Raw genomic sequence first — 24,295 nt, forward strand, 5'->3', positions numbered from 1 at the left:
ACAGCCTCGTTACTGCTCACCCCTGCGCTCGTGCAGCGCTCCACGGCACGCTGCATTAAAATGGCCTCGCTTAATTAGTCACTTAGGGCCGGGACAGTGACACCTGCAGGCAACCGAGGGAATGACACATGCATTTTTCTAGTTGAAATGTGCGTCTCCTCTGCTCTTACGTGCCAGACGATTCTTCCTCACTGTCTGGGTACCGAGTACTGTTCTGGATGGCCGGGAAGGCGTTGACCCAAGCGATGAGGGGTTAGGGATCGCTCCACGCCCAGCACCGCTGTAGTGCCATGCAGTAGCATGGTAGGTAGAAATGTGGCCCAGACAGCAGCCGTGGGGAGTTGGATTAACGCTTTGGGGTTGGGTGTGTGTTAGAGCTGGGCGATATGGCCCTCCAAAAAAATCATCGATTAATTTTTTTTAAATGCGATTTTCGATTTTAATAGATTTATTTTCCTCTACTAAAAAACTACAGATGATAAAGGAATGGTAAAAAAGGTTTTAATTTATTTTTCACTTAAATTTCCCCTTTGGGGTTAAAGTGCAACCAGAAACAAGCAAAAAACAATTGTAAACAAGTGAGAACATTCAGTAACTTTTAGAAGGCTTTCTCCAACATAGTTTAAGCATTGACACAATGCAACCTCAAACTTAAAATAAATAAATAAAACACACCCTCAAAAAATAAATAGATATAAATAATTTGGTGCCCTTTAATAAAATGGAAAACAAATACAATTTAACAATTCTTGCATGTTGCGTACTGACAGTCATGCCCAGCTCTAGTGTGTGTATTTCAAATGTGTGTCCTAGAAGTGAGGTCTCCCTCCGTCTCCCCACATCCCCTCAGCTGTGTGTGTGTGTGTGTGCGCATGCTGCTTCCACTGCCCGTCAGACAACACAGACACTGACCCTCTCTGACAACTTTGCCCAGTAACAGGTACATGTAGCTCTGAACAGACCCTAGACTGAGCTCGCAGGAAGTGAGTCAGCCGCCACTGAAGGAGCGTTTCCACTGCTGAACTCTGATTGGCTGGAGGATGTTTTTCTCAATCATATGTGGTGATTTGTCCATTACACGGGATGGAATCCAAATGGGTGATGTGACTTTTAGCGGTAAGAGAGGGTGGGTTGGCTCGGGTGTGTGTGTGTGTGTGTGTGTGTGTGTGTGTGTGTGTGTGTGTGTGTGTGTGTGTGTGTGTGTGTACTGCAGTGCTTTTTTGCACTGTAAGGCCTGCATGGCCATAAGCATGGGCATTCACTGAAACAATACTGTTTAATGTATTGCCGAGCAGATGGTGTGTGTGAGGATGTGGGGGAGGGGCATGTTCACTGCATTGTTGTGAGAATCACCTGATCACGTGTGACTAGTGAAGATGATTTAAAGAGGGAACGTTACGACAGGTGGTAGCATGAAGCATGAACGGAAGGTCCTCTACAAAAAGGTCTTCATGCAGGGTGGCATTGTGCGGGCCAGGAGGGCAGGTTCAGGCCATGCTGGCTGATGATAACCCACAGAACAGCCCTGACTCCCAGTTCCTCTCCAGTGTCTCAAGTGCAGAGAGGAGGTGAGATTCAGGACTCCTTTTTGTGTTTGTATGTGTGCATGCGTGAGTGTGAGTCTGTGTGCACACGTACGTGCGTGCTCTTGTGTCTGTGTGTACATACCGTACGTGCGTATCTAAACAAAGAAAACATGGAAAATCTGTTGTAAGGCCATTGTGCTGGCGCCCGTTCGAACGCCAAGGGTTAGCAACAGCTCCGGCGAAAGCTATTCACAGTATAATGGAAAATCCCAAAGTGTGTGTGAGCGTGTGTGCACATGCAATCTAAATGCAGGAAGAAAAGCCCTCTCTGCGTAGCCCAGTCTGCCTCGCGTTTGAGGCCCATCTCGTTTTAAATGCATCACGATCATCACCGTGTGCATAAGCCGGATGAAGCCCCGCCCGTGGCCCCGCCTCTTGTGTGCAGGGTTCCGTGCTGCAGGGTACTGGTTGAGCAGGCGCAGACGGTCACTCATGTGCTGTCGTTTCCTACAGCATATTGATCATGGTACACAGCACTATGTTGAATTAGAGCGAATATGGGCATGCAGTTAATTCGGTTAATCTCAGGAGTGCCGTTTATTATTCTGTCTTTGATTGTGGGCTGCAAGCAAACCTCTTGGATGGAGAATTGTTTCCTGTAGGCATCAAATTGTTTTTAATTGCTTGGAGCCTTCGTGTGAGCGTGTGTGTGTGCGCGTGTGTATGCATGCTTGTGTGCATTCGTATTTGTGTGTGTGTGGGTGCGATTGGATACACACTCACCCGTTACTTTTTAAGAAACATTTATTTACAATGTTTTACAATAAACACGCTGCAGGTGTACAGTTACTGACCGTAGCCCATCTGTTGTGTTCCTAAGCTGTGCTGGCCGTCCTACCCCAGGGCCCACGTTACTGGATCGGTTTAGGAGATGGCCCACTATTAACCTGGAAGTAGTGCTGACTCCAGGGAAACGACCCCAGAACGCAGCACCTGATCAAACACAAGCACAACACCCACTACAACACTAGTGTGTCAAACCCGATCAGCCACCACGCATCGAGAAAGGTCGGGCTGAGAAAGGTCGGGCTGAGAAATGTCCACGGCTCTGAGCAACCTCCGTTCAGCTGGTGTGATGTGGTCAGAAACCGAGCCCTACTGTGACGTGCTCCTCCAGCCCACAGCAGCGTGGGTAATAGGTGTGGCAGTCCCAGGAGATGGAGAGAACGTTGAAGGTTAACACCAAGGTTCTCCCAGCGGTGATGGGGTCACTGTAGCCTCTGAACCCTGAAACAGAGACGCAGCTCCAGCAGACGCCAGCGGTGATGACATCAGTCTCAGCCCGGAGGAGTGCAATCCCAGGAAGGGTGAAAATACGGTACCGCACCCACAACCTCTGACGGCAAGTGTGTGTGCGCAAGTGTGTGTGTGTGCGCACATGTGCTTGAATAAGGGGGCGGTCCATTCTGAATGATCAGCCGTCCCCTGCGGAGCAGTGATTGGTGCAGTTAGTCCCAGGTGATCCGTCTCCAAATGTAGAGAACAGGTGCAGGCAGCTCGTAAGACCCGCCTCCACAACTCCCAGGACCAATTATAGAGGAAATGTGGCTTTTATCAGTATACCCATCTTGCAGTCCTGTGTGTGTGTGTGTGTGTGTGTGTGTGTGTGTGTGTGTGTGTGTGTGTGTGTGTGTGTGTGTGTGTGTGTGTGTGTGTGTGTGTGTGTGTGTGTGTGTGTGAGAGAGAGAGAGAGAGAGACTGGTTATACATATTGTTATGCCACTAGTGGAGTATGGTGAGTATCTGCAGCATTATAATGATTCTCCTGGTGTTCTCCTGAGCACTTCAGCTGCTCCAGAACCTTCTGTGCTGTGCTGGGAGCTTGCTGACCAATCACATATCCTGATGATCAATGCTAACCTATCATGTCTTCCCTGCTGAGAGTGCCTGATTTCCCAGGCTATGTGAAGGCCAAAGCGTGCCTGTTTCATTCGGACGCAGGTGAAATATCTCCACAGGAAGTGTCTTCAGTGACGGTCTCTCTTATCACCAAAGGCTTTTGTCATATCAGTGTATTCACAGTACAATCATTCTGTCTGTTTCATTGTGTGTCTTTTTCAACAAATTATTCCTGACTGCAGGCGATACTTTGTTGACAAAGGTGTGTTGAGATCACAGGTTGGATTTTGATGAGAACCCTGCAGGTAGGACTATGGTCAGAGTGCTGGTGACCGTGGTAATCTTGGCCTCAGGCAGACTCTGCTTTTAATTGGTTGGGTGAATTTCACCGGCACCACTGTTCCAGTGGGTCACGTCTAATGGTGAGCCGATCAAAGATGGCTTGGTTTATTGTTGGAGGTGCCAGGTGTTTTGCATAGGGAATTTCCTTTTAGTTACACACACCTCTCACCTCTCTCTCTCTCTCTCTCTCTCTCTCTCTCTCCTGGGAAACTGGGAATTCCTTGTTTCTGTCTATCCTTCCTTCTCTGTTTATCTCTGCTTGGCTGTTTTCTGTTTTGACCATACATTGTTTTTTTCCTCATTTGCCCTCTTTCTGTCTTCCCTTATTTCTCTCTGTCTCGAATGCTCTCCCTCACTGCCTCTCAATCTGTACCCTCTCTCATATTCCATCTCTCTCTCTCTCTCTCTCTGCCTCTCAATCTGTACCCTCTCTCATATTCCATCTCCTCTCTCTCTCCCTCTCACTCTGTGCCCTCTCTCATATTCCATCTCTCTCTCTCTCTCTCTCTCTCTCTCTCTCTCTCTCTCTCAATCTGTACCCTCTCTCATATTCCATCTCCTCTCTCTCTCTCTCTCTCACTCTGTACCCTCTCTCATATTCCATCTCCTCTCCCTCTCAGTCTGTGCCCTCTCTCATATTCCATCTCTCTCTCTCTCTCTCTCTCTCTCTCTCTCTCTCTCTCTCTCTCTCTCTCTCTCTCTCTCTCTCTCTCTCTCTCTCTCTCTCTCTCTCAATCTGTACCCTCTCTCATATTCCATCTCCTCTCTCTCTCCCTCTCACTCTGTGCCCTCTCTCATATTCCATCTCTCTCTCTCTCTCTCTCTCTCTCTCTCACTCTGTACCCTCTCTCATATTCCATCTCCTCTCCCTCTCAGTCTGTGCCCTCTCTCATATTCCATCTCTCTCTCTCTCTCTCTCTCTCTCTCTCTCTCTCTCTCTCTCTCACTTTGTACCCTCTCTCATATTCCATCTCTCTCTCTCTCTCTCTCTCACTCTGTACCCTCTCTCATATTCCATCTCTCCCTCTCTCTCTCCCTCTCCCTCTGTACCCCTCTCATATTCCACCTCTCCCTCTCTCTCTCCCTCTCACTCTGTACCCTCTCTCTCATATTCCATCTCTCTCTCTCCCTCTCACTCTGTACCCTCTCTCATATTCCATCTCTCTCTCCCTCTCACTCTGTACCCTCTCTCTCATATTCCATCTCTCCCTCTATCTCCATCCCTCCCTCTCCCTCTATCCCTCTATCCCCCCTTCTCTCTTAGCTTTCCTCCGCTGCTCTCCCTCGTTCCCCTATTAAAGCAGTCTTCTCTCATCAGAGAAGCCAGTCCCATGTTACACCAGAGAGAGATGAAGACGACACACTCTGCTCAGCTGACGGTGTAATGTGTGAGCGTCAGATGGCTGAGGATCCAGGCGATTACACCATCCTGGCCAAAAGACCGAACCTCCAGGTGTCTGCTGACCAGAGCGTGTTTCTCTAAAACTCCAGATAAATGAACCACAGGACCCAAGAGTGCCAACAGCCCCCTCCTCACTGACCCTGTCAGAACATCCTCTCTTTTCACTGAGCCAGAGGAGCAAGCAGAGCGGTGATTACACCGTAGCTCTTCAAGATATTCCTCTCATCCGTGTGGGCGCGTGTGGGTGTGGGTGTGTAAAACGCAACCTACTCCATGACTGATGTGCATTAAATGAGGTATTTATGCTTATTCTCCTCAGTCTGATTAGATTTGGATGTCTAGGACAAGAATGTGAGTATTTAGGAGTGAGTCTCACGGCTGCCCTGTCTCCCCTGTTTAAAGACAGTCTCATCCCTCTGCTTAACAAGATTAGACTCCACCTTTGGGAATGGAGCCCTCTCCTTCTGACTCGTACAGGCAGAATTAACTGTGTTCAATTGAATCTGCTCCCGAGATTCTTGTACCTATTCCAGTGTCTTCCTGTCTACATCTGTTTTCAGGAAGTCGACAAAATGTCATTGTTTTTGTAGACTGGTTACAAGTTTTACTAAGATTACTAGACGTCATGAAGAATTCCTTTTGAAGCAGAAATCCTATCTGAGGTATTATCTGAGGGCAGCTCAAAAACAAAACATTATTTACTGGATACAGAACCCAGACATGGACAGGTACGACCTGTGATTGGATTCTTGCAGTGCCTTTCTGCTTCTAGCTTCAGTTCCGCACTACGTTTGTGCGGCTCACACATCATAAATCCACTCATCTCTTCCATGCTTAGGATTTGTGCACAATTTATGCAAAACTGTAAACTGACGGATTCCATGGAGCAATCTGCAATAACCATGTTTCCTCCTGTTAGCGCCAGCGTTGGGGGCGGGAAGCAGGCCTCTGCACACTCAAACTCCTTTCCGGTTTCTTGTGTACCGAATATAAGCTTGCAAGCTCCAACTTATTCCTCTATTTACTAAGTTGACATTTCATTAGAAAGGTTAACCCAGCCTACCCAGATTTTCCACCAAAGTCGGTCAGAGATGCCGTTCCAGACACCGCAGTGCGCTAAAAGGCCTGGTCTCACCACCGTACATCAGTATAATGGCTCTTAAAGACGCATCGCAAACTAAAATTAAAGCCACGCGGTCAGAAGAACCTGGAGTGTCTGTCAGACATGGGAAAGAGCCCTGTTTGGAATCAGTGGGTCACCATCTTTGGGGTTAATCCAGTTTAAGATTGCTAATCGAACTTACTACTGTAAAACTAGGTTGGCTAAGATGTATTCAGATATGGCTGAGATGTGTGACAGACATCACCATGACAAGATCAAGATAGTTCGCCTGTTCTGGGATTGCTCTGAGCTTATGGACCTTTTGGCTTGTCTTATTTAAAACTTTGTCTGAGGCACTTAAAGTGGAACTTCAGCCTAGTTACGCCTCAGCCATTTTTGGAGATCCAGGGGATAACATCTCCACAGCTACCAAAATAAAGGACCTACTAGCTTTTGCACAATCGCTGGTTTGAAGAAGAGTGTCGTTAAACTGAGAGAACTGCCCAGTGTGTCATACAGGAGGAAAGATCTCATGCTTTTTCTCAACCTTAAATAGTCTCTTACGTCAATTAAAATGTGTGATTTAGGCACCAACATTAATTTGTCTGCCTGTTTTTTGCACTTTTGGATTTATGAATATTAAGAATTTCCCACCCTTTCTCAGGTTTAGGTTAGGCTCACCAGCACTGGGCTTAACACTAAAAAAGAAAACACCAGATTCAGACATGCTAAGACGTATTTATTGCATCCTGCACTCTGTTTATTTTTGTTCATTTCGTTACTATTTTTATTTACCATCCACCCCCTCTTTTAAAAAACTATTTATTTCATTTTCATTCCCCCTCTCTTCTCTGGGAAGTATCTGTTCTATTGTTTAAGAACAGGGGTTAAAATGGTCTTGAGTGTTTTAGTACTTTATTTCTTTGGCTCATCACAATGCTGTTTGCCATGCTTTCCTGTGAAAGTTAAATATTAGTTTTTTGTCTGAGTTCATTAGTAAATAGAGGCACTTTGCTGGCCCTCTGTGGTCCTCTTGTTTTCTTGTCAGTCCTGATGTTGATGTGTTGTGACATGTTGAATGACAATCAGCAACGGGAAGCCCAACAGAAGCAGTGAGAGCCCATGAACCCCTGGACTGCATTTCCCAGGGGCCTTTGTGGGAGTGAGTGAGCAGATGGCCATCAGGATTGCTCCTGCTCCTGCTCATGAAAATCTAATCATAGGAAACAAAGAGCCGTCTTTGTCTGTTTTATTGATCTGTGTGTGTGTGTGTGTGTGTGTGTGTGTGTGTGTGTGTGTGTGTGTGTGTGTGTGTGTGTGTGTGAGTGAGCTCATGGGTGCACATGTATGACTGAGTGACATTAAGAGATTGGTTGCCCAGGTTGTGACTGACGTGATGACTTGTGTGTGCTGATTCGGGCTTTCGGAGGTCTTTGGGCGGAGCGGAAGGTGAGAGAGCGAGACAAAGCAATAGAGACTGATGGAACGGTTCATTTTGGAAAAAGCCCTTTGAAAATGTCCGTGTCCCACGGGAGGCCGCAGAACGCTGCTCCAAACCGCCGCGGAAGAGAGTCATGGGAAGGGAAATGGGCCGTACTGGAAACGACATGCAGCTTCAGCTGGATATTGGTGTTCCATCTTGTCTGGTCATGTGTTCCTCTCGTGCGAGTACTCACAGTCTGGAGAGTGAGCCATGGGTTCTTCTAGCGTTGACTGTCTCTGGAGCGCTCTGCCTGGATGTGGCCACATGACCTCCTTCAACTGTCCATCTGACCCCGTCGGCCCCAACACTGCCGAACCCCAACAGCAGTCCTCCAGACCCTTGGGCCTTAACCAAATCCAATTACATTGTTCTCACAGCGGCTCTGACTGACCTTAGTACATCTGATCACACCTTCACCAAGCACAAACCCTGCTCACAATCTACCACACTGTCCTCACTAATCTCTGTTCTGGAGACTCCACACTCTGCTTCTTAATCTCTTCTCCATGACCCCCTTGTTCTGTTGTCATGGCTAAGACCTCACACACACCCCCAGTGCTGCAGGTTCTTTGAGAGCGTGAAGGAGATCTCACCTTGATCTCAGCCTCATGTCCACCTCTGCCAGGTTGTGGGTGACGTGTCAGTGGAGCCTGCTTTAGCCCATCATCTCCATTCAGAAGCAGGCTTGAATGTACACACCACGAAGATGAGAGGAACCTCCTGGATCGGATCTCAGCCTGTGGGCGCTACTCAGACAGACCTGAGTGGGTTGTGATGACTGTAAACCAGTGTGTAATTACCTTCCCACCCCCTTTCAGAATTAACCTCCTCTCTCTCTCTCTCTCTCTCTCTCTCTCTCTCTCTCTCTCTCTCTCTCTCTCTCTCTCTCTCTCTCTCTCAGCATTATCGTCTTGGCCATGGAAAAGCTTCTCTTGTCTGCCATTAAGTGCTTAATCTGTGATCTCGTGTCTTGATTCGGCTCTCGCTGCACAATGGGTGCAAATTACCCCGGGAAGGCGACTGCATAATTAGTGCTCTCCGCTCCTGTAGCAGGACACTTCAGGCCCGTTTGAAGGTCCCGATGAATGGTGCCTCTCTGAATGCTCTTTTGTCATCTCCATGGGTTAATGGTCACTAATGGCTGACCAGTGTCCTCCTACCTCTGACCCCTGTTCAGCATAATTAAAACCAGTGTTCACATTTATTTTTCCCCAAAGCATGTCCAGCGAAGATGCAGGATGTTTTTTGATGGCGTGTAAAAAATTCGACTCTTCTGCAGGGGGGAAAGGGGAAGGTTATTTTAAGTGTTCAAGGGGTCATTGTTGTAAAAGTGTGGCCACTGTAACGCATTGGTTTCTGTTGACGGGCAGCACTCTGTTGCACTCTGGGGGTTTTCAGCTGAAGCTACGGGAGCACTGGCACGGTGCCCGTTTGTGTTTATTATTAAATCGGTCATGCCACAGACAGCTGTACTCCCAGCATGCAATTCCTCGTTTATGGAAAATGTGCTTCCCCTTGGCCGAGGAGCGTCTGAAGTTTAGAGCTCATTAAAAGCACCTCGCTTGGCACTCAAGTGTCCTCGCTCACAGGGCCTTTTCTGCTCTTTCGGTCGAGCTGTGTTTGTGTTGTGTCACCGTTCCATAATTGCTTTCGTGAGGCGAGCGTCCTGTCGCGGTCTTCCTGTCCTCCTGCTGTGGTCTCTCGGCACAGACGTCTTTTGAGTAGAATCAAAGTCTTTCCACTGTCACCTGGCTAAAGTTTGTTTCTGGGAGTCTCCTCCAACCAAAGGCGTTAAAGCCCCAGAGAAGTCGGGGAGTTTTGCCGATTTCACTAGAGCGCCCCCGTGTGGAGAGAGAGGGGAAAGGTGAGACCCTGACCAGGGATCCTGTCACCACAGTTTGTAGCCGCCGTCCTGACCATGTAGTGTGAAATAGGTAGTGCAATCTGGCATCCTTTCCAGGCTCTACGAGGAGACACCAAAACATAAAACCGAACGCTCCTGCCGCACAGATGGCCGCACCGCAGTACGCCCTCAGATATCTGGAGTGGAATCAGTTGGAAGAAGCGCTAAAACTGACAGGAGTTGGAGAAGGAGCCCCATCAGAGACGGTGACCGTGTAAAGTCACTACAGCGTCCTGGGTCGAACGCGGATCACGTTCAGCGGGTCAGCCGCTGACGGGGGTCGTCTCCGAGGTCGTCCTCTCCCCTGCAGATGAACCTGACCACTGGTCTCGTGGTGTGGCGTCTGCTGCTGGTACGTGCAGTGAGGCATTCTGGGGCTTCAGTGGGAGCAGGTAGCTCATGCGTCTGGCCACTAGGCAGAGAAGCTCCATGGAACAAAATGGGCCATCATTTGTTTCTAAAAGGGCCACACTGAGTAACCGTGTCGACATGTGGGGGAGGGATGCAGGATATGAGGAAGGAATCATGGGCCGGTCCGTCACTCAGGGGAGGGGCACTGAGCAGCTGTGTGCATGTCTGTGTCTGGACGAGCACAAACACTTTAGGCTGCCTTTATTTTTGCTTTCCGTTTGTTTTGTAAGCTATTTAGGCTGTAATTGTCTCCATCGTGGTCCATCTGTCCCTCAAACGCAAGCCTAAATTGTCTGAATGTCCCCGTGTGTTGCCATAGTGCAGTGTTGATGATTGTATTGCCACAGACATGAGCGATCCGGTCTGCTGTGCGTGGCGTGCGTGTGTGCCCGGCCAGGCTCTGGCGGTCGGCAGGAGTCTGGAGCCGTCCCGGCCCCCCCCTCCCATGGCCAGCCCGCGCGCCGGCTCCGGTGCGGCCCGTGCCAGCTGGACCCCTCCCGCTGGGCGTCGACCCGTCCGTGTGGATTGCTATACTTGCACCTGCATAATTAGACGCTCAGCGGTGGGCTGGAACATGTTTTCACACACCCCAGCCTGCCCTGTAGTCACGCCGTCCGACCCAGAGAAAACAGGCGCAGGGGTCACCAAGGGTCGCACCGAGGGTCACACCGCCAGGCTGACGGCCACACCTTGCTCAGCCCAGAGACTTTATGCAGAAGACCATTATTAAACTCAAGAAAATGTGTTACTAAAGTCTATATTCACAACAATATAATTTTTAAAATTATCTGCCCTCTTCAGTGGGAGGGAATGGTGCCTGTGTATTAAGGCGGGGGGGGGCTTGTCCCGTCAGGCTGGAGGGGGGAGGGTGGAAGGGGGGGAGAGGCCTGTCCCGTCAGGCTGGGGCAGCCTGTCTTTCAGTGTCTGGCTGGGGATCTGAAGCAGCCTGCAGCCTTAATTGGCGGGACACAGTCGTGTGCTCAGGATCCTACGGGGCACTTTGAGCTCCAGAGCAGACAGCTGCAGAAATAGAGCAGCTGACACGTTCACTCAGATGTCGTGTCAGCGATCTGGCAAAAGAGACTCCTGCAGGCCTCGGAAAGCCGTCTTGGCCCTGTGTGTGACTTCAGGACTGATGAGCAGTCATTTCTGATTGTAGTAAGGTGTGTGTGTGTGTGTGTGTGTGTGTGTGTGTGTGTGTGTGTGTGTGTGTGTGTGTGTGTGTGTGTGTGTGTGTGTGTGTGTGTGTGTGTGTGTGTGTGTGTGTGTGTGTGTGTGTGTGTGTGTGCACGACGCAGCAATCTGGTGGTGCTTCCCAGTTATTGAGCGTTCTGATCTAATCTGCTTTGGCGTTCTTCGAATACGCCACATCTTGCGATTTCATTATGTGCCGTCTGAGTGCATTTTTCTTCCTCGTCCCTCACAAAGTCTCCATGTTCATGGCAGCGTGGGGGAAATGCAGACCTTTTGTGCTTGGAGTTGACCTAGGGGTTGCTTCTGTAGCGCGGAGCAAGATCAGAGTAGATCCGTGCTGGCAATCGGATCACCTGTCTCGCTCTGTGTGTGGGAGCTGTGCTGTGTGACTGAACTGAAGGTTGTAATTATTCACAGCTATGGAACTGGTTCATCTAATAAGAACACCTTGCGAATCTACAGTCGCAGATCTCTAAAGCAGCTTAGAGGAAAATGTGCAAAGTGGAGCTTCGTCTGATGCAAATGACACAACGTCTTTGAAATACTGTACGTTGAAATGCTGAAATACGCGCACCTTGCGATAATGGTGCGATCGGTTCCGCTGGGTTCCTCTTCACAGCAGGAAATGATGCATCTTGTTGTGCTGAATGTGGCCCACGGAGAGTCCAACTCTGCCGTGGGCTCGGAATCTCAGGCTGCACAGCATCGTGGTTCAGAGCGGCGCTTGGAGAACGGCGTGGCCCACGGGCCTGCGCGGCCCACTCTGTTTACATTACGGTGTGGTGGGTTTCAGCATCCTGAAGGAGGAGACGGCGGGTTTAGACGGGACGGGTTTGGGCCCGCCGGAGGCTGAGATATACATCACAGCTGCTCCGCTCCCCTCAGTGCAGCTCACATACGGCGTGAGAACTGGAGAGAGATTAGAAGCAGGAAAGCAAAAGGAAGACGGCGGCTGGCTGCTGTGTCTCTTTGTGAAACCTCCTCAAATGCTCCCAGTTTATTCTGTCTCCTTCATTCTGTCTTTGCCCCCTTTCTTTCACTCACACACACACACACACACACACACACATTGCCCCTCCTTTGCATCATCCTCAACAGCGCATCAAAACCCCGCCGCACGAGCCCTTTATCCGCGTTGGTGTGACGAGTCGCCTGAACGCAGAGGCACAGATAAGGATCAGTTCGGCAGCGAAGACTCCGAGCCACGGTGAAAGGGGGAGGCTGAGCATCACACGGCTCTGTTGCCACGGTGAACGGGGAGGCTGAGCACCACACCGTTGCCACGGTGAACCTGGAAGCTGAGCATCACGCTGCTTCCACTATCAGCAGTTCTAACTGCTCCCTGATTCATGTACATCTCTCCCACTAGAATCACATGCATGCTACCATAGACGGTTGCTTGGCAACATCATATCAAACATCACATGCGTGGTTATTTTCTGTCTTGGAGAGCACCCTGCCGGGGTCCATTGTGGGCTGCTGTGAAGAATTGAAGCAATTTGAGAAGTGGCTTAGAAACGCCCTCATCTTCAAGATTCCTCGTGTATACCGCTGGGAAGAAGAGAGATGGAGAGAGGGAGAGATATCTAAATATTAGCAGAAGGCAGGTGCTGTCCTCTGCACTAATTGGGAATTCTCAAAGGGAAGCGGAACATTCGATACGGGGAGAATGAGTCCTCCCGCTGCGGCTCCATGCCACCAGGTCTTGGTGTAATTCAAGCGAATGGATTCAGCACGCAGCCGGTCGACGATGGCGAGGCCGAACGGGTTTGGCGGCTCCCGGCCTGGTGTGGCCATGTCCAGCTGAATGGAACTGGCTCTCTTCTCTAGCTCGCAGTACCCATCCACAGGTTAAGGCCAGAGATGGTTGGGGCAGCCACTGTGATGTGGCCGCTGTGCTTCACCGTGATTGGCCACTGTGCTTCACCGTGATTGGCCGCTGTGCTTTACCGTGATCTCATCTATACTGTGGTTTGTGGAATTACTGTGGAAGTCCCACCTTTCACTCCAATACATTTCTAAGGGAATTATTTCCTGTTGCTTTGAAGCAGAAAAAGAATATAACCTTGAATGTTTGCCACAAATACAGTGTGCTTTAATTAGCGTAGTGCCTAGACAGTGTACAACACAGTTTACACCAAAAAAGGATTGTATTTCTTGACCTTGTGGTCATCCTAGAATTATTTTTTTCTCTGAAGTGGTTCAGCAGAAGGAGGTCCAAATGCCTGCTGTGGGATAAAGGAAGTTCCAAATACCTGCTCTAGTATTAAAGGAGGTCCAAATACCTGCTCTAGTATTAAAGGAGGTCCAAATACCTGCTCTAGTATTAAAGGAGGTCCAAATGATTGCTCTGGTATTAAAGGAGGTCCAAATACCTGCTCTAGTATTAAAGGAGGTCCAAATGTTTCCTCTGGTATTAAAGGAGGTCCAAATACCTGCTCTGGTGTTGGTATCTCATTCTTGGGAGTTGGTAATCTGCATTTTTCACTGCTATTTATGATGAGGTTAATTGGCATTGATATTAGACTACTTTAACAGAGTTAAATTGACATTGATATGAGACCTATGTTTACAGACAGGTACTAACAGATGTGTGTGCCCTCTGAGAGAAATTCAAGACTCCTTGCCTAAAATGAGTGGATCCAGCACAGAAAGGAAATTATCAGCATTAAAGATCACTGTACTTTTACATTATATTATTAATTGCTTTAAAAAGCTTGTCATTTTATACTTTAACTCAAGTGGACATTTAAATGGAAGACTTCCACTTTAACCAGAGTAGTATTTTATCAAGGGTATCGTTCCTTTCACTCCAGTGATTTGTGCTCTTGGTCCAATGGGGAAGTGACCCCAATGAGAAGGACGTCGAGCGGGAGCAAGCAGACTGTGGTGCAGGGCGCTTTCAGCACTCGCGTTGCTCTTGGTATCGCGTTGGGTCTTGTTGTGCTGGGTCTTGCTCTCTGTTGAGTAATGTTGAGTAATACCACTCACCAATGTGATTAGTGTGTGATTAGCTCATCTGCTCAGCCTTGTTTTGCAGCCAGAATGCCCAAACACATCAGATCATTTCCAGAATTGGAGTGAAGGAGTTAGTCCTGGGGTGTGGTGGTGGTGGTTCCTGAGGTGTGCTGGTGGTTCCTGGGGTGCGGTAGTCGTTCCTGGGGTGTGGTGGTGGTGGTGGTTCCTGGGGTGCGGTAGTCGTTCCTGGGGTGTGGTGGTGGTGGTGGTGGTTCCTGGGGTGCGGTAGTCGTTCCTGGGGTGTGGTGGTGGTGGTTCCTGAGGTGTGCTGGTGGTTCCTGGGGTGCGGTAGTCGTTCCTGGGGTGTGGTGGTGGTGGTGGTGGTTCCTGGGGTGCGGTAGTCGTTCCTGGGGTGTGGTGGTGGTGGTGGTGGTTCCTGGGGTGCGGTAGTCGTTCCTGGGGTGTGGTGGTGGTGGTGGTGGTTCCTGGGGTGTGGTGGTGGTGGTTCCTGGGGTGTGGTGGTGGTGGTTCCTGGGGTGTGGTGGTGGTGGTGGTGGTTCCTGGGGTGTGGTGGTGGTGGTGGTGGTTCCTGGGGTGTGGTGGTGGTGGTGGTGGTTCCTGGGGTGTGGTGGTGGTGGTTCCTGGGGTGTGGTGGTGGTGGTGGTGGTTCCTGGGGTGTGGTGATGGTTGTTCCTGGGGTGTGGTGGTGGTGATGGTTCCTGGGGTGTGGTGGTGGTGGTGGTGGTTCCTGGGGTGTGGTGGTGGTGGTGGTGGTTCCTGGGGTGTGGTGGTGGTGGTTCCTGGGGTGTGGTGGTGGTGGTGGTGGTTCCTGGGGTGTGGTGGTGGTGGTTCCTGGGGTGTGGTGATGGTTGTTCCTGGGGTGTGGTGGTGGTGGTGGTGGTTCCTGGGGTGTGGTGGTGATGGTGGTTCCTGGGGTGTGGTGGTGGTTCTAGGTGCCTTGCTTATGAACTTGTAGGGTTCATAGAAAATGCTCTGGCTTGCCAGTAGATGCTCCGATGCCTCCAGCGGACACACTGATGCTCTCGCCTACCTGAGGCCCAACGTCCACATCGGATGGACTGCTTGGCTTAGATGTAGGACCTTAAAAATGGACTGCTACTTGCTGGGCCGCCCAATGGAGGATGGGATCCCTTTTGAGTCTTGGTCCCCCCACAAGCATTTGTAAAGCTGCATTGTGACAACATATGTTGTAAAAATCACTATATAAATAAAGTTGACTTTGACTTAGGCTGACTGCCCCTTTTCCTGGAGTCAAGCTTTGGCTCAGACTAAGCCAGTGGTTTGTTTGCACACTGACCGCTGACACCAGGGTTTCATCTTCACTGTGAGTGTTGTATGCTTGGCAGCAGAATAAGACATGGTCACATGGTCACATGGTTAGATTTAAGTTGGTGTGTATTAAATTACTTTTCATGAGGGCTCCATCAAATCAGTGCAGGTTGTGGTGCTCTGAACTGAATCATTAACTAATGACCGGTTCAGTGAATTGGGTTCACTCAGGAATGGAATTTGTGAAGGACTGAACATTAAAGTGAAGTCAAGGCCCACAGCAGGACAGTTTGGAGAGCCACTTGGGTGGTGTTGTGAAGGTACTGTCTGCTGTTAATCACGCGTCCTGTCCCCAGAATGGGAGTGCTGGAACCTGCCGTTTCTTTAAACTGGGTTGAGGGCTGTGTGCTGTGTGTGTGTGTGTGTGTGTGTGTGTGTGTGTGTGTGTGTGTGTGCTTCACAGTTCTACTTGATATCTAATCTTTATGATCCCTGCTGTATTTAACAGTGTGTGGTCTTCTTCCCATAACCTGTAACTTTTAAAATCCCTTTCTAGAGTTCACATTACTATCTCACCGAGTTCCAAATATAGATCAGCAAACATCTCACAATTAATCTTCCACTTGCTAATGGCCTCTGGGACTAATGTAGCAGCAGAAATCTATAGGAGTGGTCAACCCTGGCGTCCCCCGAGGGGGCGGCTATAGATCGGGCATTAGGCCCTGCGGTGGGGACTGGACGTCCTGTCTCTGGTTTGCATTCTCCAGTATGTCCCCACCCCTGTCCTGCAAACCCCAGCATGCCTACACACCGGGACACCCTGCTCAAGACGTATCGAACCTACGCTAAAGGTTAGACGGCATCGATTTGGTCAGCCATCGGTAAAGGCCTGTGGCATAACCGAGCTCTTTATCTTCATATGGATGATGTCGTTATATTGAGGGTTTATAGGTGACTGAAATTATAACCAGACTCATTAACTAGTCAAGGTCAGCACCAGTAACGGGCGTTATTGACGGACTGATCGAGCATCGTTTTAATGCGGGATATCTGGCTGGCTATTTGCACCGGTGTAAAGACTGGCGGCTGACTAATGGAGAGGCACTATGAGCGATGCGTGCGTGTGGGCGGGGCATGCGCAGTGCTTGGCTCCTCCCCCGCGGTGGCCAGATCCGGCCCTCTCCCTTCACGCCCGCCTTGTTTGCAGCCAGTGCTGGGGCTTTCCATCACAGCCCGGCCAATTTCATGCCTGTTGAGCGTCCGGAGCGCTGCCATTGATTACCGTTCGATGCGGAGCGCTCCCTGTGATAGGCTGGCGCGGGTTCCGCTCCCGCTGCACCGTCGGACAGGAAGTTTATTCCCCTCTCGCTCTGGGCCCGGAATAAGCAATCAGAAGTTTGTCAGGCCGAGAGGTCCGTTCTCCCGCACCAGTACCCGCTCTACCGCAGCATCCCAGAGCTTTGCTTTCATCTCTTCCTCTCCCTCCCTCCCTCCCTCCCTCCCTCCCTCTCCTCTGCTATGCGTCTTTTCTTGCTATCTGGCTTTTCTGCTCGTTTCGTTCTCAAACATGTCCTCCCTCGTCGGGCCGGATTAGTTTCTCTCTAATGTTTCTCCCTCTGTCTCTGTCCCCCTCCCCCGTCTCTCCCCCGTCTCAGCTCGTCGGGGGTGAGTTTGACCTGGAGATGAACTTCATCATCCAGGACGCAGAGAGCATCACGTGCATGGTGGAGCTGCTGGAGCACTGTGACGTAACGTGCCAGGCGGAGATCTGGAGCATGTTCACCGCCATCTTGCGCAAGAGCGTGCGCAACCTGCAGACCAGCACGGAGGTGGGCCTCATCCAGCAGGTGCTGCAGCAGATGAGCGGCGTGGACGACATGATCGCAGGTGGGGACACCATCACCACACACACCCAGCTCCACACAGACCACCACACACACCCAGCTCCACCCAGACCACCACCACACACCCAGCTCCACCCAGACCACCACCACCACCACACACCCAGCTCCACACAGACCACCACCACCACACACCCAGCTCCACATAGACCACCACCACCACACACCCAGCTCCACATAGACCACCACCACCACACACCCAGCTCCACCCAGACCACCACCACACACCCAGCTCCACCCAGACCACCACCACCACCACACACCCAGCTCCACACAGACCACCACCACCACACACCCAGCTCCACCCAGACCACCACCACCACACACCCAGCTCCACCCAGACCACCACCACACACACCCAGCTCCACCCAGACCACCACCACCACCACACACCCAGCTCCACCCAGACCACCACCACCACCACACACCCAGCTCCACCCAGACCACCACCATCACCACACACACCCAGCTCCACCCAGACCACCACCACCACACGCCCAGCTCCACACAGACAATCCAGCCCGACGGGGACAATGTGGCTCAGCTGTGTAGACTTTACAGTCATTGTTTAAAAAAAATAAGCTTTGCAACCTCCGTTTGTGTGTGTAAATAATCTCATGTGTGTTGTGGGTCAGAGATCATTGGCATAAATAATAAATCTACTTTTCCTTCATTAATAAAAGCCCCTTTGTTTCCCTCCTGCTCTGCAGTTTGATTTAATCCCTGCAGGTTTGAACCATTACAGCAGGAAGGGCAAAATCCAGACTACTACTACACCCTCAACACCACCTCCACACAGCCTACACCCTCTACACCACCTCCACACAGCCTACACCCTCCACACCACCTCCACACAGCCTACACACACCCTCTACACCACCTCCACACACCCTCTACACGACCTCCACACAGCCTACACCCTCTACACCACCTCCACACAGCCTACACCCTCCACACCACCTCCACACAGCCTACACACACCCTCTACACCACCTCCACACACCCTCTACACCACCTCCACACAGCCTACACCCTCCACACCACCTCCACACAACCTACATCCTCCACACAGCCTACACCCTCCACACCACCTCCACACACCCTCTACACCACCTCCACACACCCTCTACACCACCTCCACACAGCCTACAGCCTCTAGACCACCTCCACACAGCCTACAGCCTCACACCACCTCCACACAGCCTACACCCTCCACCCTGCCCCCAGTGTGCTCACGTGACCAGTACGTTTGTATAATCACACACAGCCAGACGTGCAGTTCTGCTAATGTACCCCAGATGGCTCCAGATTGCTTATGTAAGCAAATTCAAGATGTGGTCTCCTCTCAGCATCCTGGCAGAGCTTCACGTGCCCACCACCCACCCGCCCTGATCCGCCCGCCCTGATTCACCCGCCCTGATCCACACGCCCTGATCCACCCGCCCTGCCCTGATCCACCCGCCCTGATCCACACGCCCTGCCCTGATCCACCCGCCCTGCCCTGATCCACTCGCCCTGATCCACCCACCCCGCCCTGATCCACCCGCCCCGCCCTGATCCACCTGCCCTGATCCACCCGCCCTGCCCTGATCCACCTGCCCTGATCCACCCGCCCTGCCCTGATCCGCCCGCCCCGCCCTGATCCACCTGCCCTGATCCACCCGCCCTGCCCTGATCCACCTGCCCTGATCCACCCGCCCTGCCCTGATCCGCCCGCCCCGCCCTGATCCACCTGCCCTGATCCACCCACCCTGATCCGCCCGCCCCGCCCTGATCCACCCACCCTGATCCGCCCGCCCTGCCCTGATCCACCCGCCCTGCCCTGATCCGCCCGCCCTGATCCGCCCGCCCCGCCCTGATCCACCCGCCCTGCCCTGATCACTCTGGTTTTCCCTCCATAGCCCCGGTGTTACACTTGAACCAGCACGTGGCACTGAAGCTCATGTGCCCTCTTTGCTTTTGTTATTTAGATCAGTGAAAAATGATTTACTGTTTATCATTAGAAAAACAAAACATTAGAGATCAGCATTATCAGCATTATTTAGCGCTTTATTGCCCAACAACGGGGTTTTCAAAATTAGGGTTTAATTAACGTGAGATTTTGTGTGATGCTAAAACATTCCCCTGCTGTCCGTTTACTGCTGTGTGATTGGTCACTGCATGTAGAGCGGTACCCTATGGGTGGGGGTGTGGAACTCCAGCCCAGTGATGTCATCTGGCCTGTGCACTGGTTCAGTGACATCATCTGCATGACTCTGCAAGTCTCCTGCTGATGCATCAAATCTGTGGTTCTCTCTCTCTCTCTCTCTCTCTCTCTCTCTCTCTCTCTCTCTCTCTCTCTCTCTCATCCAGATCTCTTGGTGGACATGTTGGGAGTACTGGCCAGCTACAGTATCACGGTGAAAGAGCTGAAACTGCTGTTCAGCATGCTGAGGGGGGACAATGGCGTTTGGGTGAGTGGAGCAACACTTGGCTTCTAACACTAACAATGCTGACCTAAGATCATCATTTTCACTCTCCACAGTTGGATTAGTTAATACGTCAAGGTGCAAGGTCTGACCTTAGATCAGTGCTTTTGTTGTGACCTCTCGGCCAGGGGAGTGTCTGAGGCCACTAGTCAGTGCCGGTCTCCCCGTGGAGAGCTCAGTCAGGGACCGCCCTCGAGAGTCAGGCTGAGTATCGAACCATCCTCACACGTTCAGACAGGACAGACAGATCACTGATTGGGTAAAGGTGTGATTTGTGGTGAAGTAATAGATTGATGTTGCCCCCCACTGAGACCACATGCGAGGTTAATGAAATATACCTCTTGGTTACTTGTTTCTCTGGCTCTCTGGCTCTTTCTTCCCTGTCCTCTTTTCTGTTTGCCCTGATGGCTTGTCTCCTGTGTCCTACTTGTACAATTCCTTAATCTCATTTGAAATTCATGGCCCTCAAACTCCTACCTGTACTGATCCTACCTGTCCCTGAGTCGATCTCTAAACACCTGCTCCCTTTCCTCTCGTGGCAGCCGAGACACGCCATCAAGCTCCTGTCCGTCCTGAACCAGATGCCGCAGAGACACGGCCCAGACACCTTCTTTAATTTCCCAGGGCGCAGTGCAGCGGTGAGACACCCACCTCACACCACACTGCGGGAGGGAAACTGGGGGAAGCATCAACCCAGTTCTGCTCACACCCATCACGGCGCAAAATCAAACCACAGTATCAAAACTCCAGAATACACTTAGTTCTCTGGTGCTTTTAAAGGGACTTAAATAACTTTAAAGTAGTTATTCAAATATTAAATATAATTAATATTTATTTTGGAAGTTTTCAAATGAGACAGACATGTTTAACTTGTCATCGTACTGATGGTGTGAGGGAATGTGAGTTTCTTCTCTCTTACATGGTGTCTTCTCCCTCTAGGCAATCGCTTTGCCTCCTATTGCTAAGTGGCCTTACCAGAACGGTTTCACCCTCAACACGTGGTTCCGTATGGACCCTCTCAACAACATCAACGTAGACAAGGACAAACCCTACCTGTACTGGTGAGTCAAGCTGTTGAGCGACGGTGCCGCCTGGTGGGCCGATGGAGAGTTGTAGTAAATTTGCGATGTCAGTCCTCGGCTGAGTCTTGGAGACCCGTGGGATGCTAAAGCGCCCCCATCTTTGTGCGTGTCTCATCTCTGATGAGGGCAAAGCAATGGCCGCCATCTGGAGACACTACACAAAGTAGCGGGAGCCGTCCAGGGTAAATGTGGGAGGAGTTAAATGTCGTGAAGGCTCAGCGTGGATCCGGCCAATGAAGCAGCTAAAGTCAACCAGACACCCCCCCCCCCCCCCCCCCCCCCCCATCACGGCACGCAGATGAGCCTCGTTAGTGTTAACCTTTTGATTTAATTACCCCATTGCCTACACAGAGCAGAGAGCACGGTGCATTTTGTGGCTTTCGAACAAAACTGAAAACGACTTTAATAATCTGAATACCTTTTCAGAAATATCAGTCGTGGCATTTATGGGAGACCAGTGAGGTGCGATTTTATGTTTGAGAGACTGTAAGGTTCTCTGTAGTCTGTCTCACTGTCAGTTCAAATCATATTCATCCATGTTATAATTTAGCTCAATTCAAGTTTGCTATTATAGTCAAATACAAGTGTAAGAATAACTACACTTTCAGGGTTCCTGTGGTGCTGGGCCAAGTGGTTATAAGTCAAACATTAGACAAATTGCAGGGAAACTGGAATCACATTCATTTAGTGTTTTTTTTTTTTTTTTTTTTTTTTTTTTTTTAATACGTCTGTAGAAAGCGATAAACATGTGAAAGTACTTTTTGAACAGTCATTCCTGGCTGAATAATGGCCACTCTGGGCCGCACCAACGCAAGATGGCGTCTGCTGCTCTGAAAGACATATTAAAGACTTCTTCCATGTTAGTGTAAGGTGCCGTGTTATTGGTGTGTTCTGGCGTTTCTTACAGAGCATTTCAAGGTTGAAAAGTTCTTATTTGCTATTTTCTAATTTGCTTTTTTTCCCCTCTTGCCGATTTCTGCATGTGAAAGTGTAACACTGACCCAGGAGACGACTTTTCATTTGACTGACAGAATAGGAAGGAAATGGGGAACGGTGTGTGTGAACAGACATATGCGCGAGCGCACAGACACACACACACAGCCTTTTTTCTTCCTGGAATTGGTTCTCTTCAGAACAGACCTATCCGAGTGGCTGATCATGCTGAAACCATCATGTAATCCTGTTTCATACCTGTGTGTTGCCACGGTGAACAAAGCACAGCGGGTGGGGGATTGGTGAGAATGCCGTTAACACGCTCACGGGTCCTGATAACCCATCGCCTTATCAACAGAGCCAAGCTGCTTCGCCACACAGAACCGCTACTGTGGTGGTAAAAGCAAGCGGCCATGTTGGCTTCAAAGCCTTCGGTAACACTCAGGAGACTAGATGAGTTCTGCTTTTCTGAAGGTTGTTTCTTTACTCCAAATACTTTTTCCCCTCAAAAAAAATGATCAGAGGGATTTTTGATACAGTTAATTCTCACTCGCCTCTTCTTAAAACCACACAACAGCAAACTTAATGGAGAGGGTTTAATATTCTGAGAAGCAGCCTGACATCCTGGTCTTTTCACGCCACCTCACTGTCCGTGCTTCCTGTCCCAGTTTCCGAACCAGCAAAGGGATCGGCTACTCTGCCCATTTTGTGGGGAACTGCTTGATAGTGACGTCGCTGAAGTCCAAGGGCAAAGGCTTCCAGCACTGCGTGAAGTACGACTTCCAACCTCGCAAGGTGAGTGCCAGCAGTTTCCTTGCTGGTCCTGTACAAAGTAGGATTTCTAAGAGAAATATTTACCTTCTCAGGTGTAAAAGACGACAGAGCAGCTTGTGCCTTGCTTGTTACTAGAGCTGTAATGGAACAAATAGCCCTATTGCTGCGTGCACTGGAAGAAGGCTGTTCAGCACCAGAATCCAGCAGTCCAGATGCTGTTTGTGTGAGGTGTCACTCCAAAGTGCGACAGTGCCCAGTGATTTTCCATGACATCATAACTCCAAGGGTGATCTCATTGCCAGAGATCAGTGCCACTTCAGTGCCGGCTTGGCTTTTCTCTCACAGCAGTGTCAGGGTGGTGGTCCAGCCTGGAAGGAGAGAATACGCACACGTCTCTCTCTCTCTCTCTCTCTCTCTCTCCTCATCTATCTCCCCACCTCTCACACTCTTTCTCTCTCACTCTCTTCCCATCTCTCTCTCTCTCTCTCTCTCTCTCTCTCTCTCTCTCTCTCTCTCACACACACACACACACAAACACATTCTCTCTGACATTCTCTCTCACTCTTTCTCTCCCCCTCTCCCCATCTCTCTCTCTCTCTCTCTCTCTCTCACACACACACACACACAAACACATTCTCTCTGACATTCTCTCACTCTTTCTCTCCCCCTCTCCCCATCTCTCTCATCAATCACACCTCATAGCTTGAAAATTCATTTGGGCAGGAGTTTAAGATAGAATGCCTCATGCCTGCCATTCTTAGAGGAGGATTGCAGATGACTGCATACTAATTAGGTTGCACCTTCTGAGTCAGTCATACACACACACACACACACAATAGCATGTTAGGATAAAGCCACTGGAAAGTGTTTAATAGTGAATTCGCTCTCTTAGTTAGTGTGCTACCTTGCCTGCCAATTGAAATGCCTTTTGCTTTTGAACAAAAGGCAAATGGACCATGTCAGAACCTGGTCCCCACAGCCCCCCAGAACCCCACAGCCCCCAAAACACGCTGAGCTGCAGGATGCTTGAACAGATCATCTGAATTTTAGACCACTGTGCTTTCCTGTGTTATCATCTGATATAAGATCTCACCAAACACTAACACATGCCAAGAGTACATACAACAAAATATGCCAGAGTAAATAACACGCCAAAAATATATAAAATATACAACAAAATATGCAGAGTAAATAACACGCCAAAAATATATAACAAAGTATGCAGAGTAAATACAGCGAGAGCTTCCTCGTTCACACCACTCTTGAGGAAAAACGCAAAAATCTTTCCACTGGGTATGATGGAATATTTACTGACATGGCAGTTCCAGTGGGATCTAAATAACTTGGGCTTATTTTACCCAGCCGCTCACAATGGGTAACAGAATACGTAACAGAACAGATTCCAGAATATGTCCCGACGTGAGAGTGTGCAGCAAAAATGACTGACATGGTGGAAGTGTATAGGGGCCTCGCATCAATTAGGGGAGTAATTACATGGCCACACCCCCTTATAGGAGAGTAATTACATGGCCACACCCCCCTATAGGAGAGTAATTACATGGCCACACCCCCCTATAGGAGAGTAATCCCATCCTCCTCCCAGCCAAGGCTTCGTTTGGACTAGACC

At 50.1% G+C, this 24,295-nt stretch overlaps 1 protein-coding gene across 21 annotated transcripts in view; it reads left to right on the top strand.

The window, feature by feature from the left end:
- The window catches only part of nbeaa (neurobeachin a), a 100,851-nt gene that overhangs the window by 24,973 nt on the left and 51,583 nt on the right, over positions 1 to 24,295 (top strand). For all 21 annotated transcript variants that reach the window (XM_077020219.1, XM_077020221.1, XM_077020223.1 and 18 more), the window contains exons 2-6: positions 17,166 to 17,397; positions 19,764 to 19,864; positions 20,422 to 20,517; positions 20,819 to 20,940; positions 22,563 to 22,689. In XM_077020219.1, coding sequence (XP_076876334.1) covers positions 17,166 to 17,397; positions 19,764 to 19,864; positions 20,422 to 20,517; positions 20,819 to 20,940; positions 22,563 to 22,689 — 678 coding nt within the window. The remainder of the gene's footprint in view (positions 1 to 17,165; positions 17,398 to 19,763; positions 19,865 to 20,421; positions 20,518 to 20,818; positions 20,941 to 22,562; positions 22,690 to 24,295) is intronic.

This window comes from Brachyhypopomus gauderio, chromosome 10, assembly GCF_052324685.1.
Source record: "Brachyhypopomus gauderio isolate BG-103 chromosome 10, BGAUD_0.2, whole genome shotgun sequence".
Taxonomy (NCBI): domain Eukaryota; kingdom Metazoa; phylum Chordata; class Actinopteri; order Gymnotiformes; family Hypopomidae; genus Brachyhypopomus; species Brachyhypopomus gauderio.